Source organism: Cantharellus anzutake, assembly GCF_015039405.1.
Source record: "Cantharellus anzutake strain C23 chromosome Unknown EI90scaffold_3, whole genome shotgun sequence".
In the NCBI taxonomy this organism is placed as follows: Eukaryota; Fungi; Basidiomycota; class Agaricomycetes; order Cantharellales; family Hydnaceae; genus Cantharellus; species Cantharellus anzutake.
This window is the reverse complement of record NW_024066953.1, coordinates 2,208,056-2,224,275: the sequence shown is the minus strand read 5'-3', so window position 1 is coordinate 2,224,275 and position 16,220 is coordinate 2,208,056. Positions and strand designations below refer to the sequence as shown.

Sequence of the window (16,220 nt, the reverse complement as noted above, 5' to 3'; positions counted from 1 at the left end):
ACTCGGTAAAGGGCCATAGTCTCAATGACAAAATCATATTCTAATCATTGTCAAAGTAAAGGCATTTTAAATAGTTTTTTATGCGACTCTATTTCCCACTGTGGATTATTTATATGCTATGCGAACGATGCAACCAACCGAGTTCAAGAAGCCAATAGTTAGGTATCAATACGATTGAGTTTCCGCCACTTGGCAGCATTCTCATCGGCATTACCTTCCCAAGTTGTACCCTCCCTAACCGCTGCTTTCCAATTGGGTTGTTTCGCAAAGGACTCCTTCAGAGCTTGAAGTGCGGAAGGATTTGTGAACGGGTTCGTTGGAATGAACACCTTTCCAGATGCACTGGAACCAGCGACAGGACCGCCCGAACGAAGAAGTCGTCCGCCACCGGCTTCATTATTGCCTGGACCTTGATTGTAGCCATTGCCACCACGACCACGACCACGACCACGACCACGGCGACCACGGCGAGCATCACCATCACCATGACCACTGCCACTAACACCACGATCGCCATCGTCATTGATCCAATGAACCCCAGAGACAGGTAGAGGGATAGCTCGATCCCGGCGTTGTGGCCAGTGACCACGCACCCGCATTTCATGAAAAAGAAATGCGCCATGAAATGGCAATCGATCACCGTTTCCGGAGAGGTTTATCGCTCGGCCATGATAGACTTCCAACATCTCTAATTGAGAATGGTTAATAAGAACAAAGCGCCTTTGCTACAGTAGGGGTGGGTAAGAATAGGCGTGGCTTCAGAGACCAGAAAACTACCTCAGGGAACCAGCGTATATAAAAGGAATACGCCTCAAATAGGCTATGGTGGGTCATGCACAGCCGAATACCGTTTCGCGCCTCATGCTCCACACTCTTTGCCGCTGCCGGCACGAAACCATTGTCCTTCATTTCCTGCCACTGTACCATGATCAGTTTCTGATACGGTAAAACAGTAATTAATAACGCGCAGTGTCGCGTTCTACCCCCGGGATTATGTGGGAGTAATGCAAAGCCCGTCGTTCGGATACACCACAAATGACACACAAGTCCGCATCCCGTATCCAGATCCCTGTGTCGAAGGCTTCCGTTCCTGATGTAGTAGAAATGGCGTGGTCCGAATATTGGAAGGGATTACCTTCTAACAGGTTGAACGGAGTTGGAGTCCACTCCATGTGTGGCGGTAGGCAGGTTAGTGTGGCGGGAGTGAACTTGAAGAAAATTTTGTCACACATCACGTGAAACATGCGGTTCAATGTCCAGCGTGACACGAGGGTAAGGTGGCTATGCAAATCCTCAATTTAAAACTTCCTAACTTGGCCACTACTGCATCGAAATTTAAGGCGGTACTTTTCTACCACATCAGGAAAGGAGGGACCTCCTGGAGCTGAGAGCCTAAAAGGTCCTTACCCCCTCTCAAAGCACCAGGAAAGCGGGTGAGAATTTGGATGTCGAGCGGAAAAGTCCACGTCACCTGGCCAATATGCAACTATGACGTCCTGCTCCGCACAAATTCTTCATGTTTCCATAAAATGATCATGGGTCTTCCTTATAATATCTGCACCATCCTTCTCTACGACTGGCATCTCCCCAAACACACCCTCAATCCATGTCTTCATCTCTCTTTCATCGCCGCGTAGCATCGTCTGCCCTTGCTTTGACTCATCGCCAAGCCCTTCTGAGACAGGCAGCCACTCTCCATAACTGCCGTACCTATGCGACAACCACTGAATCTAAGTCTGACCCACTTACTCCGGGTGCGGCTCCGCCACCAATGAGTGGAGGCTCGGTCTTCCCTTGGGTCGTTGGTGCAATCTTGCTTGGAGGAGGTTACTACGTGCGTAGTCGGTGCCTCTGCTAATATTCCGTTCAGGTTAAATGCTAACTTGTCACCCCTGTCTTTTGTCGCTCATTCCACAAATTTGATACTGCCACCCAGTACTACACCGGTCAAGAGCAGCCTGCCAATAAGAAAAGAATAGAGAAGGACGCCAAGGTGCTGAAGAAGGACTCTAAAGAAGCCTTTGACAGGGGTGCCGACAATGCCCAAGACAAGGCAGCTTCATCTTATGACCAAGGGAAACGTACTATTCAGGAGTATAAGGTCTTTCAGTATTTTCCCATATTCTCAAGATGCGTCCTAAACCACCTCTTCCCCCCTCCAGTCCAATGCCGAATCTAAAGCCTCTCAATTTCAATCTTCCGCAACTGATACACAGGACAAAGTTCACGAGACGTACGACTCCGCTATGTCCAAGGCCAGATCTGCATACGGCGCCTATGCTGCCAAATTCAATGCCGCTGAGCGCGAAGCGTGGAATAAGCTGAGCAACGCAGAGAAGGAAGCCGCTATCAAATCTAGTGAGGTCAAGGAGCAGAGTAAATGGTGGCTCAGCCGGTTATGGCCTTGGGGTGAACCATCGAAGGACGTAAAAGATGAGGCGAAAGGCGTATGGCATACCACGAAAACTGAAGCACAGAGACTCAAAGACGAGCCATTCCCTAAGGACAATAAATGATGTACGACGGACGGATTGTCCACCACGTAATCCTATTGCTACAACAATGGCTGCTGAATGCAAAAGACTGGTCATTTGAGCCTCGGAATAATGGCTGGATCTACATTCAACGAGTCGAAAATAGGCCAGAAGAAAAGCTAGTGAATGATGCTGGGCAATTTGATGTTCTGAACAAAAGATACTCATGTAGTGATGATGAAAACAACAAAAATGAAAGGCTGCACATTTAATTGTGAGAGTTCGTTGTCGCGAAGACCATCAAAGCCAAAGGAAGGTGAAGACAGTGCGGGTCATCAACAAAGGACCCCACACGTTTGATGCCCATCACGTAACACTTCAGGTTCGATACAGAGGTCCTTGTAGTCCTTACTAGACCAAACAAACAGTATAGCTGTGGTTCGCGGTCCACGACCCAGAATAATAAGAGGCAATAGGATAGATGGGGCGTTAAAATACCAAGGTAATGACTGGTGATGATGCGTTGGAGAACTTGCTGGCGCAAATGCGGTGATCAAGGGTCACTAGGACGAGAACGATTGTAATAAAAGGTGTGCACTAATGGGATACGTGAAGGTTTGCCATTGTTCTTGTGTTCTGCGTTTCACTTCGAAGTTGTACAACAATTCAGTATTTCTTGATAACAACTTGAATTTGGGGCCCGAGGCTTCTCGAGTCAAGATGAGTTATTGGCGGATCTAATCCAACCCGAAACCCGAAACACTCACGTCGTAACACCCGGACTTCATCTCATACACTTCATACTCCTCCTAAGCCTCATCATTCTCACATTGACGTCTTCCTCGGCGCCATGTGGATCCACACCCGGTAAATCGCCCGATCGTGCGAGGTTATGCCACCAAATAACTTCTCCAGGTTTCAAGCGCCGTCCACGTCGGGAACATCTGGGTCTCGGATGAAGAGGATGAGCGTGCATTCCAGGATTACCTCCTATACGAGCCTCTGGATGATCAGGAGACGAGACAGGGGAAGGGTGCTTGTATTCTCCGTCCTCATCTCTGTCATCGTCATCATCCGAGTCTAGAAGGGGGTCGTATATGGGTGTCGAATCAGTGTTCATACTGTCCATATGGTGGACTAAGACACGAGGGAGAGAATGATGTGTACTAGGGTGCGAAACATGATATGGGATAACGCCGGGTTCGCCCTTGACGTACAGTCGTTCACTGGCAGAAACTTCACTTTGGTGGAAGACAAACCGGTGACCATTCGCGGTGTTCTGATGCCGCGTCACAGAAGAAGAACACTTGGAACACTGGCAAGGTGACCATCAAAGGAAGTTCAGTTGGCGCCACCATGGGACCAGAATAAAGGCATCCGTAGACAGCAAACTCACAGGCATGACAATAGCATATCCAATGGGATTCCCACATCCATGACAGCACAGAGACTGTGTGAGACATTCGCATGTTCGTGGAACAGGTGGTTCGGAAGACGAAGGGGCTGATGAACGAGGCGGTGTGCTACAGTTGACCGGTAGAGCATCCGTGCTATACAAACTGATATTCGGTCGCAACAAAAGAACAGCCTGTACGGGTAAGGGTAGTCCGTTAGCAACATCAAGATAGACAAATGATAATTTTGTTGAAACCCCTATACCTTCATACCACGATCGGAAAGAAACGTATCACACGATGCACAATGTATTTTGTACACTTTATGCTGTAACACGGGTGGTGGTGGCCGCGGACCAGAAGGAGTAGAAGACCATGAAGGTCTATATGTGCTTTCACCCCGTCGCTCGTGATAAGTGGAAGGATACTGTTGGCGTCGTTCATCAAACACTCTAAGAGGAGCCGGATGCGTCCAATAAGGTGAAACAGACGATGGGTCACTCAGTAGGTTGTCGGCAGAGGGGGGTGGGGGTTGAGGAAGAGAAGGGTATGTCACAGGAGAATACGTAGAGCTGCTGGTGACGGGCAATGTACTTGAAGTGGACAAAGGGGAGTATCCCGCACTCGTTCCCGCGCCAGGACCGGTGTCCATTCCAGGAGGGGAAGGACTTTGCAACGGTCGTCGGGGAGGATGAACTGGAGGGCTATCCCAATACACAGAATGTGCTAATTCCCTACTTGCAACACGAGAGGACGAGGAAGACAAAGTATACGACGGGTCTTGATTGCCAACGATGTTCGGTATCGACGTATAAGCGAACGATTGGCTATAGGTGGGTTGTTGAAACCAAGATCGGTTGACGGTGAACGGTGGAGCAGAACGACTTCCAAAAGTCTGAGACAGTGCGGGTGGCCTTACGGTAGTATTAGCTGACTGCTGCGCCGCCCACAACTGGCGACTCCGTGGAGAAATGGAACTCCTGATGGGAGGATACGAACCAGATTCATCTGCCTCTTGAAAATTTTCCCAGCCGTTTTCCATGGCTAACGAGGGAGGAGGCCGTGAGAGGACAGCAATCGTCTCAGTTCTAATGAACACCTGAGCTGTCCCCTATTTGTCGATGTTTGGACCGGAGTCTCTTTCCCACGATCAATGCATTGCATGGACTCATCATGATTGAGATGTGAGACGCACAACAAGCTCTGATTTGGATGAATGTTGTATATGGACAATATTGACTACAGCAGAGATCGGTGAACACTTGTCTCTACAGGGACGAAATAGGAGGGGCAAAGGCGTTGGGGAACGGGGATATGCTACATGCAATGGGTCGACATTCGTTGAGAGAACGGAAAACGAGTCTTGGTGGATGGTGGAAAAGGGACCAGATGGTGCGTGCATTTTTTGATGGAAAGGAAGATAGAAAAGAGCGAAACGAGAATTGAGCGAACTGGCATGGTCGGCAGGCTGGAAGATTGATGAGAGAGGCGAGAGATGTGACAACAAGTGAAAAGGGAAACGGGAGTGCGATGATTGATAAATGACCAACAGGGAAAAGAGAAGAAGCGAGCATTGTGTTTGGGACACGACAGACAGATAGGAAGAGTGACAGAGGTAGAGCAAATAAAGACACAAATTTAGATCAACAAGCGGAACAAGGAACAAAGAGGGAGAACACAAGAGACAAGTAGTCATAAAAAAACACACACACACACAAACTCACAAACAAACACATTCAACGACGAAGTCAATGTCGAATTACGAAGGTGCTGCAAGTGGTGGACGAGCTCGAAAGCTAGAGCATGAAACGATAGATATCTGGAATGGAACTCTTCACTTCCCCTTTAAAGTCTGCACGACAAAGTGTTTCAGTCGAGCACGCTTCCCCCTCCGAACAGGTTCCACCGGAGCATAATCAGCAAGCCCCATCACAGCAGGAAGAACGGTCTGATTCCTTCCGGGCGAAACAACACCAAGCTCCCGTTCACGCGACGTGCTACTCAGTGGATCATGCAACGTGAATTGCTGATGATTCAATGGCGCAGGAGACCGAATACGATCAGAGACTCCGTACGACCCACCGCTATCCTCAGAATAGCCCCGCACTGCATTACGCGAATACGAATGAGTGGAGAACGCATGAGAGTGAGTAGACCCAGTAGGCGAAGTAGGCGAAGTAGGTGAATGAGGCTCATCCCCCAGACGAGTAGATCTTCTCAGCGAAGAAAGTATACTCGTCGGCGACTCAGTGGGCGTGGGGAGTGTGCGTATGATCTCAATATCCCCGCCCCCACCTTGGCCCAATCTAGGTTCGGTCCGGCTTCGAAGCTGTCCAAACTCATCCCGTAACCCATCAATGCCACTATCACCCTCTTCCCCAATATCATCATCACCTTCATCATCGTAATCAAACAGATCGCCCTTCGCATTACGCTTCACAAGGCTCGCTTCAAGGGAGCGTTTGTGTTGCAACGATGACATATTAGCAATGGGGCGATGACCAGTTCGGCTGCGCTGACTTTGTTGTTGTCGTCCGGAGCGGAGCGGCGAATCAAAGGGGGAGGTGAACTGAAGTTGAGCACCGGGTGGGGTCCCGACACTCGTGCCAATAGACGGACTCCGACGATGAGTCGATGCATGTTCAAGACTCGAAGCACGATTAAGACCTCGAACAGGCCGTCCACCACGTCCCTTCAACCGAGAAGGGGAACCCAGTCCCAGATCCAGTCCTATACCTCTTAAAGAGGCCACCGAACTCTCGCCGTCCGTCTCTGCCCTATGGGCGCCAATTGTATCGATTTTCACATCTTTCTGAGTCTCGCCGCTCACGAACCGACGTTCAAGCTGAACAGCCTGCCCGTATGCCTCAAGCTGCTCTGCTAGACTCGACTTCCTCCCACCAAGAGGGCTGTGCCCTTCCGAGCCACTCGTAAACTCGCTAGCGAGCGCCAAAATATCCTCCTCGGCTTTCTGCCTCAACCTTTCCGCATCCGCACGACTCGTCACGTTTCTCAGCTCCTCTACTGACACAACGAGCCTCGCAGCACCCTCATCCCTATCTGCAACCCCTTCCCCTTCCTCTTTCAGCGATGGTCCAACAGATTGCGGGGACGCCACAGGATCACCCTTTGCTCTCACAGAAGGAGCGGTAAGCATGGTATCGGCCGTCGAAGAAGTTGAAAGTGAACTCTGAGACTGAGCATTATTCGCGCTACCATCGCTCATGGAAGATAACGAATCGCCTCTATTCCGTCCAGTATCTTCAGCGGGCACGAGTCCCAACGCTTGAGCAATAAGATGCGTCCGTCTGTCCTCGTCGGTCTTCTTCGGGACGGGCGTAATTATAGGAACTCCAGGAGGACGTGCGGTGACATCACTGGCGCCACCAGACAGCACAGTATCACCATCCACATCGTCCTCAATAACCTCCGGTACTTCCCCAATTCCATCATGTTGCCTTCTCCCCTCACCCATACCCGAGGAGGTCGATGAGGATGCACGATGGATCGAACGTGGAAGTGATGGAAGTGATAAAATCATCGAAGGAGCAACAACGTCTGTGAACCTCAAGGCACGTCCAGATTGCGACGAGGCACGACGTTGATGATGATGTAGACCCCGAGGCGCTGTACCAACCGCTGACGCTGACGAAGGCGCTGACGGAGGCGCGGGCGAATCAACCTCAAACATAACGGACCGCGGCGAAACTGGAGGCGATAACGATTTGGTCTGTTTTTGTACTTCATCCCGTTGCTGTTGCTGCAGCAAAGGACTCTCACTGCCATCAGAAGCACCGGGTGAGGCGAGGAACGACTCTGACGCCAAAGGACTCGACACTGCAACCTCGGATGCCTTACGAGTCCGATTCCAATGTGTGAGACCTGAAGGGAGTTTCGGGGGACTGATTGATACGATGCGGGTATCTGTCGTACCCAAGTCCCCTAATAGGAGTGGGAGCGGCGCAGGTGACGTCCTAAGAGGAACAGCAGCCACCGCCACACCAGCAGTAGGTGTGACGATGGGGTGCTCAGGAGGATTAGATGGCGGTAATGATTGTCCTGAATCCGAAGTAGGCGTAGGAGGCATAGGAGTTTGTAGCGACAGTTCTGACGACGCCGCAGGCTGTATCGAACGCGTAGGCAACGGGGGAGTAGACGGCCCACTATCACCAGTATCGCTATACTTCCTGAATAGATTCCTGAAGCTATATTTGGACCCCATCTTACGAACAGAGGGAGTTGACGTAGTGACCTCACTCTGTTGGGATGACAACCTCGCGGTATCACCTTCTGCTAGCGATGAGACTACAGAGCGCTGATATGATCCATTATCATTAAGCTGACCGCGATGCTCAGGTTTATCAGCGTCTTCTCCAGCAGAACTAGGCCGCTTCACTTTGCGTGACCTGGAGGATGACTTGCTTGTCCCTAGGAGGGCAGGAAGAGAAGGCCTTCTAAGCGTCAGGAGGTCTTGATCCATGGCTGAGGTCTCATTGCTAAGAGCACGAAGGTCTTGGGATGTACTCATCTTGCGGGGAGCCCATAAAGGTGGAGGAACTGTGGAAGAAGTGAGTGGGAAAGGGGGTGGTGATGCTGCCAGCAGGTGCTGCCGTTGTACCGCATCAGAGGCAGACGGGACATTAGCCTGGGTAGCTGTCATATTCGGTAACAAAGGGGGTTGGTGAGAAAGGGGATCGTCTAGCTCTTCCCCCGGAGAAGTACGGCGTGAAAATGCACCTAATGGAATTCTCCCAGAGAGTGCATTATCAATTGATCGTTGCATCTTGAGGATTCGGCAACGAGTGGGGGAGGAGGGTGACGGTTGAGGAGGGGGGAGCCATTCGAAGTGGATGCAACGGGCTCAGGAACCCAGTTGCGAAGGAGATCGGCGATAGCTTGCTGGCGATGTTCCAGAGCAACGTCTTCGGGAGTGATTCCATACTTGTCAGCACGGGAGGGGTCAGCCCCGTGAGATAAAAGAATGCGAACGATATTGATATGACCATTCGCAGCGGCAAAATGAAGGGCAGTTGAGCCTGTTATGTCGAGCACGGATAGGAGATATTGAACGGTTGACAGATGAGTCATCAGACGGAGGGAATAGGCGTCCCATGAGTTTATTGCAAAGACTCACCTGAGGTGCCAACGGTATTGTTGCCAACTTTGGACTTGTCACCACCACTCAACTTGCGTGGTAATCTCTGTAAAATAGAGTGATGAAGATCACCATTAATGGGAGAATAAAATGAGTGATCACTGCCACGACATGATCATTGCAGATTTGCCATCAGTGCACTCACAGCAGCATTGACGTCGGCACCATGATTCAAAATGAGGTTGAGGACTTGTTCACTCCCACTGGCGGCAGCCGCATGGATGGGTAATATACCATCAAGGACGCTGTTGGCCGGTTGCCCATGAGTGAGAGCATATTCGACGAGCGCTGTAAATGAATGGGATGATCAGAGAGATGCGACGCATCAAGGGGTGAATGAGTTAGGGAACTGACCGATGTTCCCCTTGCTGGCTGCGCTGTGCAGATTGAGATCTGGATCTGTATAGCGAAGCGGATGAGAAAGTGTTTGAAAGGGGAGAGAGAGAAAAGAGAGGCAACTTACAATCGACCACGACACCAAGCTTGCTGAGTTTGTCAGCTTTTCTTGCAGATGGAGTGAGGAGCATAGGGAGATAACGGGAGAGGGAAGGACAGCAAAGGAGACGATTTTGAAGGGGGAAGTGTGACGAGTGGGTGATATGCTCAGGTCATCCAGACTGAAGAGAAAAAAAAAAGGATGAATGGCCGCTTTTGAGGATTCGAGATTGTTGGGGAGGTTACTGAATCAGGGCGAGCAGGGCACAGGGTCGGGTCGATAGCAGCAGACTTCGGCTTTGGAGAGAAGGAAGAGCGGGGGAGTGAAAAGAGAAAGATGAGAAGGGGGGTTGTTAATGGAAGAGAGGAGAAAGGGTAAGTGGGTTGCGGGTGGTGGTGGTGGTGGTCTATCCTAGTGGATGATGGTTGGAGATGGGAGAGGAAGGGAGGCAATGTTCTTGGTTGTATTGTCCGTCCCCGACATTCAATTCAAATCTAACCTATAATAAGAAAAATTGCAAACAAAAAAGAAAAAAGGCGGGCACTATTCCGGTACAACTAACTCGTCTCAGATAAGAAGGACAATTGCGAGGAATGTCTGTCATCGTCTCAAACAACCAAGAAGAAACGAATCCTTTTTTTTTTCTTTTTCTTTTCTTTTATTTTTATTTTTCATTTGCGGCGTTGACACGATACAAAATTACATCACGGGAGCTACATTACTGGCCCAACGACCGCAAACTACCCGTTGCTGACCATCATCGATTGGCAGTGCTCATTTGTGGCTGCCGTCGACGGGCCCGTTGGCCACAACATGATGATTACCACACACCGCACTTTCGCATCTTCGGATGACTATCTCCGGTCCTTAACAAGCAACCGATATTCGGCCTCGGCTGTGCACTCACCATTGAGCGCTTGCATGGACACCTTGACGCTATCCATGACTACAATATGCATATACAGATCACCGCCGCGCGGACCATGTCGCTTATCAATGCCACGCTAATGTCCTTGGCGAAATGGACGTCCACGCGCATTATTTCATCCACTTGTTCATATCCAACACTCCGCCATTCGACATGTTGAGATACATAGAAGAAAAAAATTAACCCTCACTTTGTGCGGAATGGAACATGCGATAAGATGACGATCATGTAAATGCGTGGAATTGTGAAAAAAAAAGCTCTTCATATGACCCTGTGATCGACCCTTATATGCCTGCTCATCTGACTGACGAGCTGGAACGTATCCCAACTCGCCCGCGAACCTGAAAATTCCGCGATAGAATCACTCGAATGCCCAATATTATATTGTGGTTTGCAGGGACACATATGTACAACTCTCCAAGATTGGTTGATACCCGAAGCCCGCACCGCGATAACGGAATTTCCTACTTCCAACCCATGCGAGTCCCCGGGGCGCCTTTGAGTCCATGCTTCGCGTATCATTTTCCACCTCCACAATTTTATATTACTCGTAAACGCCCCCCCACAGATTTTCCAGGCCCCCCAATTCCGATTCGGGTACGTTTGGCTGTGTTGTTGCCAGGCACTGAGGCACAAGAGCTCGGAACGAGGGACATTCCCATATCGGGCGATAGCCTCTTTGCGCCATTCCCTTGAGTGCTTCCCAGTCTTCTTCGAAGGTCCGTTTACTCGCTCGCTCTCCAGGATTGAGCATAGTGGAATACATACACATATTTGCATACTTACATCCATCAGCTCACACAAGTCCTGACGACAAATCAAGCGCGGCAACTGTATATATTACGGATCATGAATACGTGTGATGAGTGTGTTTGCTCTTATTGGGGTAATGACTGTGCAGCAACCAAGATCTATAACGCACATCGGAACCTCGAAGATCGCGCCGAATACGGTTGACATCCAAACAGATTTTCCGCTATATCCAACCCCCCCAAAAAAAATTCAACAACAAAAGAATACCTGGAGCCAATATTCGAACTTCGGTTGTACCACACTCCCATTTGGGACATGGCCGTGCGCATTTGCATTGTCCCAGACCAAATGGTTTTTTTTTCCCTGGCTAGATCGATCCGGCCCAGTGCACGACCAAGACCTCGAAAGTCAACAACACTGGAGATAGTATAGTAAAGATCGATCACCGGCCTAGCTAGATGCATATGGGTTGGCCGGTACCGCGGTCGATTCAAGACAGGTCGATCGATTTCCCAAACGCCCAGTTCAAAAATTTGCAGGACTGGTGTACATGCAATAAATAAAACAACCTCGGAGGCATTTAAAAACAGAAGAGACAAACCACCGAGTTCCCTTACTTTAATATTAACTGAACCTTGTATGCTAGGGCATGAATCCTAGATAAACATCGCATCAGGCGATAGATCAGTCATTCATGCATCCCTGAAAATGCCCGCAGTCGCAAATTATCGGTTCAAACACGGCCAATTTACTGGTATACACGATTAGAAGAGCCGGCCCACACACACACACACATGCATCATCGAAAACATATACACCTCACCTAAGTTGCTCGAAGGTGACACTCGAAAACGAAATTCGAAGGACGCAGTGACTCCGCCCCTTCCATTCTGGCCAATAAAGCCATCATGGCACAGTAGAGTTCGTCTACAGCCCCCGTTGGCACGTCCTTGGAACACCAACACGAGACGAGATAAGTGCTGAAGGCCTTCCATCAAGTGTCGTGTCGGACGGCTAAGGCGGATTTTTGACACTGAGATGTTCGTTGGACAATGAATGCGCGTAGATTCTCGTAAGATACAGGTAGGGAAACTGCCGCTGATTTGATGAAAATACAGATGGCAAGTCACTGGCCAAAGGGGGTTGGTTCGCCATGAGCTTTGCAAGCTTACGACATTCATCTTTGCCAGATGGAAAGGTCTACTGTGAAGATCCTTAACTTCGACATGTTGCAAAACTTGCTAGATGTGGCGAATCCCGCGTTACAGACTTGCGTGCGAATTCCACGCAGACGATCACGGTGCGGAATCAAGATATGCCACAGTGTCAAGGGCTCCAAGAAGAATCCTTAGCATGGTTATCGTTTCATATGTAGATGCTGACCCCTGCTTTGTGAGACCTTTGGAGAATGGTGGAGCAAGGGGGTGATTTGGCTGTGGTGATTGCGAAAAGTCTGATAGAGCAAAACGTCCCAGAGGCGTGTGGTTTCCAAGGCGATGGCTCGCCACCTTGAACAGACAACTCGCACAGACACGCGAAGCCACCCGGCGTTTTCGCACTCCAGCCACTATGTGGGACATATCAGTAATAGAGGATGATCTGCAAAGGTAAATTCGAACATTCGTCGCAACATCTCATCCGGTAATTTATGGAGAGGAATTGATTCGTTGTTCCGAAGAAGGGAATTCCCAGTAAGAGCCATAGCTAGCTGCTCCTCTCGTACCCGCTCCCCCGCTGGACCAAATTTGATCCAGAGTGTAAGAGCGACATTCAAACCACTCCAAGGATAATTCCCTGAACTCTGTCCGAAATTTTGAGGGCAGAAGGAGCAAAGAAATAGCAAATGAGGCAAATCTTCACCTCTCACCAGAAGTAATGCCGTGAACGGCCCCTCCAGATATCCTGGCGAGTCTATTCACATGAGTGACTAGGCAGGATCCCAGCCTCTACTGAAGTAGAATGAGTGGCAGCTTTGGGCCCGCATCTGTCGAATTTCTCGTCACGTGTCCCATCGTTCGAGGATCGATCGCAATTCGATCCTTGCAATCTCGGGCGTCTTGCTCATCACCCTAGAATGCGGGTCGTTCTCATTGGTGTAGGGTGCGCGCTCTTCTTCAGAAACCCTGCAACTCCTATGAATCTAGTGCTCCATTACCAGTGGAGCAACATGCTCAGGAAAGACCACACTGGCCAAGCACCTTCGCAATTGCTTACCGAATAGTTACATTGTGCACCAAGATGTGTGTGAGGTACACTAACTCTGAATTGTATTCTCTGTTGATGTCTTGTTGCAGGATTTTGCACCTGTTTGTACATTTGCGTACAATTCTGGGATCTTTACACTGACCTATTCTCTGATGATCGTGTGCACTCCTCATTTCATCCCGACCACTCTACCACCAGCCCACTGGGGAGATGCCTGTGCATCCAGAATACGGGGTGCCAGACTGGGATGACGCCGCAGGTGCTATCGACTGGCCACGTCTTCGCAGCGCGCTCGCGCATGTGAAAACCACGGGAAAGTTGCCAGATTCACACACTAGCCGTGACCATTTCAACAAGCAAATTCTTGTGCCGATTCGAGAGGGTTCCGTCCCTGGATGGCTTGAAAAATTCCACCGCATCGCAGAGGGAAGCGAGGAGGAAGTCATATATGCCATCGTCGAGGGTTTCTTGCTCTATTGGGACAAAGTCAGTCGTGTTGGCCCATTCACTAAGTCTGTGATCTATGATTCTGAGTTCGAGGTGTATGGTGATCTATAGGAGATCATGGATCAGATAGACGTTCGCATAATGCTGCGTGCACCTCACGACACTTTGAAGCAACGACGTGTGGGTGAACGAAGAGAATATATTACAACCGGTAAGTTCGTTTGTTTACACAGCTCAGGATCTCCCTCCACATCCATGCAACCTCCATTTCTGTCTCCCTCACTCTCATATGCACTCATTCGCTATTTAATCGAGTTTCGACGGGTTCAGAAGGAGATTTGTGGCAGGACCCCCCCGGTTACTGGGACCAAATCGTCTATCCCGCATATGTCCGCTCACACACAGACATGTTTACGGGCGGGGACGTAGAGAAAGGGGATTTGAAGGCAGAGTTAAGAGACCAAATATTCTTATTAAATGGGATATCTAACAGCATGCAAGAATTGCTGGACAGGAGCTGCCAGGCCGTAGTGGATTACGTCCAGCCAGTGTTGTTTAATCGACAAGATTAAAAAGGCATAACTCTTCAAATGAAACCTGAGAGATGTAGCCCATCTAATCGCCTTTGGCTGCCACAAAAACAAACAAGCAATAGTTATAACTGCTTTAGATATTTAATCTTAATCGGTCGACTTAGAATAAAAGCAACACTGCGTGTTTTCTGCTCGGGTGCATGGATGTAATTTGCATAATGAGTGTGCATTAGCCCCGACCAGCATGAGAAGAGGCGCGCAGTGACAAGGCGTCGGGGACGTTGGACTGCGTGCATGCTTTTCATTGATTGAAATGAAGGACTATCATCCAGTCAGCAAGGAGGACAGGAGTTTTCTGCACCAGACCGGGCGAATGCCTAAATCAATCTCTGGCAGAAGAGCTGCAGTGGTCGAGATCCATGGGCAAGCTCGCTTGGGTTCAAGCGTTAAGAGATTCTGGTAGTAGTTCTGGATATTTATCCTGCAGACTATTCTGGTAGTGTTTTGAGACGGTTTTGAGTTGAAGAGATTACGTAATAGACGGGCATTCGCAGCGTTCAGGGAGCGCTGCATTGGTGGTGAAAGTGACACCGGCGAGCGTTGAATCCCCCCAAGCGAGCGGGACAGCCTGTGGGGGGATTTCTTTTTGACCTCACATTTCTTCCCCACTCTAGGCAGTAATATGTAACTGTCATGCCAAACTCCATACAGCCCGTGAGCTTCCGTTAATTTCCCTGAATGCATCAGCACAAGCTTTGTCTGCCATTAGGTACTCTTGGCTAGCTGGGCATCTTTTTCCGGAGGTTACCTGTCGGATCGCTTCTCTCGGAAATGCACAATTTCACTTGGAGCACCTATTTACCGCCACCAGCGTCCTTCAATTATTTTGTCTGTCACGCTACTTCGATACCCCAATTCCTTTTCGTGATGCGTTTCATCCATGGCGGAAAGTTCATTCGCGGCTGTCCTTTCGCTTGGAATGCTTCATTCAACTTTAGTTCCATACTCACCTTGATGGTTGGTTCATTACAATCGTGTTGAGGAAGCATTCACTAGAGGCAACAGCGCCGAGAAAGAAGGGCTTCTTGCGAGGCTCGCACACTCCGGAAGTGATCAGCGAGGACACGCAATCATTGTTGAGTTTCAAACCAGCTTCGGATTGTTTGTACGCCCAGCATTACTTTCCGTTCTCACAACAAGGTCCGGTAGTTGTTAGGCGTGCCACAGTTATCTGGTATTGATGGGGAGTAGGTGCCGCATTTTACCACTCCGGACGCAATCATCGTTGATATATGTAGCTATTCTCTTCACCCAAATTGATGAATTCTCTACTTTTACTCGTTCCCCCTTTATCTTCTGCCTAAGGCTTCGATCACGACAAGCAAGTTTAATGGCGAGTGGCGGGTCAACGTCATGTACGTTTCTCGCAACTGCATGCATTCAAGTAATCACCATGACCGCCCGCCAATCCCAGATGCACTATACCAACTCAGATGGACCGTTGGGAACACCGTCCGACTATGGCTACGGTTGTTTGCGTGCTAGGTCTTGGGTTTCTGAGGCCGGTTCCGGATGACATCTTTCGCGTGTCTCACTTGTATGCCCTCAGGTTGGCACCCGGTTATGAAAACCAGTAATCCCCCAACACCCAGCAGGTTATCTGCTCTCCCCAATCATTTCGCGATGTACCTCTGGCCGAAGTTCAACTACTGTTAACGTATGCCGAGTGGATGCTTTGGCAGAGTTCTTTTTGTTTGATCTATTTCCCCTTTGCTTTCCTTCTCTTTGCCACTCAACCTCTTCATGCGACGGGCGCGTTGCTAGGGAATTTCTGGAACATCTCTCCATAAGTTCTTTTCACGAGTTTGAGGCGAGAGTACTTTGCTCGTTGCCTT

The 16,220-nt window shown here is 49.5% G+C and overlaps 8 protein-coding genes across 8 annotated transcripts; 2 read left to right on the top strand and 6 right to left on the bottom strand.

Moving 5' to 3' along the window:
• Positions 1 to 158: 158 nt before the first annotated feature.
• EI90DRAFT_2904177 (uncharacterized protein) lies at positions 159 to 725 on the bottom strand (the record flags this gene model as incomplete). Its single annotated transcript, XM_039054164.1, has 1 exon — positions 159 to 725. A coding segment is annotated over one exon (567 nt), but the record flags the coding sequence as incomplete, so codon positions are not given.
• A 100-nt stretch (positions 726 to 825) lies between these two features.
• EI90DRAFT_2865189 (uncharacterized protein) lies at positions 826 to 1,181 on the bottom strand (the record flags this gene model as incomplete). Its single annotated transcript, XM_039053827.1, has 2 exons — positions 826 to 936; positions 984 to 1,181. Coding segments are annotated over 2 exons (309 nt in total), but the record flags the coding sequence as incomplete, so codon positions are not given.
• A 139-nt stretch (positions 1,182 to 1,320) lies between these two features.
• On the top strand, positions 1,321 to 2,743 carry EI90DRAFT_3150384 (uncharacterized protein). The gene is made up of 3 exons (XM_039065653.1): positions 1,321 to 1,834; positions 1,937 to 2,101; positions 2,163 to 2,743. The coding sequence occupies exons 1-3, from the start codon at positions 1,607 to 1,609 to the stop codon at positions 2,514 to 2,516; spliced, it is 747 nt and encodes a 248-aa protein (XP_038922985.1). The 5' UTR covers positions 1,321 to 1,606; the 3' UTR covers positions 2,517 to 2,743.
• A 206-nt stretch (positions 2,744 to 2,949) lies between these two features.
• On the bottom strand, positions 2,950 to 5,007 carry EI90DRAFT_1332883 (FAM72 protein-domain-containing protein). Its single transcript, XM_039051679.1, has 5 exons — positions 4,868 to 5,007; positions 4,134 to 4,782; positions 3,871 to 4,062; positions 3,242 to 3,801; positions 2,950 to 3,180 (listed from the first exon to the last, which is right to left on the bottom strand). Exons 2-4 carry the CDS (start codon positions 4,518 to 4,520, stop codon positions 3,259 to 3,261), a joined length of 1,122 nt encoding a protein of 373 aa, XP_038922984.1. The 5' UTR covers positions 4,521 to 4,782; positions 4,868 to 5,007; the 3' UTR covers positions 2,950 to 3,180; positions 3,242 to 3,258.
• A 695-nt stretch (positions 5,008 to 5,702) lies between these two features.
• EI90DRAFT_3116292 (uncharacterized protein) lies at positions 5,703 to 8,528 on the bottom strand (the record flags this gene model as incomplete). The annotated part of the gene is made up of 1 exon (XM_039062880.1): positions 5,703 to 8,528. One exon carries the CDS (start codon positions 8,526 to 8,528, stop codon positions 5,703 to 5,705), a length of 2,826 nt encoding a protein of 941 aa, XP_038922983.1.
• Positions 8,529 to 8,866: 338 nt separating this feature from the next.
• EI90DRAFT_2859821 (uncharacterized protein) lies at positions 8,867 to 9,420 on the bottom strand (the record flags this gene model as incomplete). The annotated part of the gene is made up of 4 exons (XM_039053794.1): positions 8,867 to 8,904; positions 9,003 to 9,069; positions 9,169 to 9,311; positions 9,378 to 9,420. Coding segments are annotated over 4 exons (291 nt in total), but the record flags the coding sequence as incomplete, so codon positions are not given.
• A 2,287-nt stretch (positions 9,421 to 11,707) lies between these two features.
• Positions 11,708 to 12,707, bottom strand: EI90DRAFT_3032960 (uncharacterized protein). Its single transcript, XM_039058431.1, has one exon. The coding sequence runs from the start codon at positions 12,319 to 12,321 to the stop codon at positions 11,905 to 11,907; it is 417 nt and encodes a 138-aa protein (XP_038922981.1). The 5' UTR covers positions 12,322 to 12,707; the 3' UTR covers positions 11,708 to 11,904.
• A 438-nt stretch (positions 12,708 to 13,145) lies between these two features.
• On the top strand, positions 13,146 to 14,238 carry EI90DRAFT_3032954 (uncharacterized protein). The gene is made up of 5 exons (XM_039058430.1): positions 13,146 to 13,240; positions 13,299 to 13,380; positions 13,435 to 13,446; positions 13,544 to 13,831; positions 13,904 to 14,238. Exons 1-5 carry the CDS (start codon positions 13,215 to 13,217, stop codon positions 14,219 to 14,221), a joined length of 726 nt encoding a protein of 241 aa, XP_038922980.1. The 5' UTR covers positions 13,146 to 13,214; the 3' UTR covers positions 14,222 to 14,238.
• Positions 14,239 to 16,220: the final 1,982 nt, after the last annotated feature.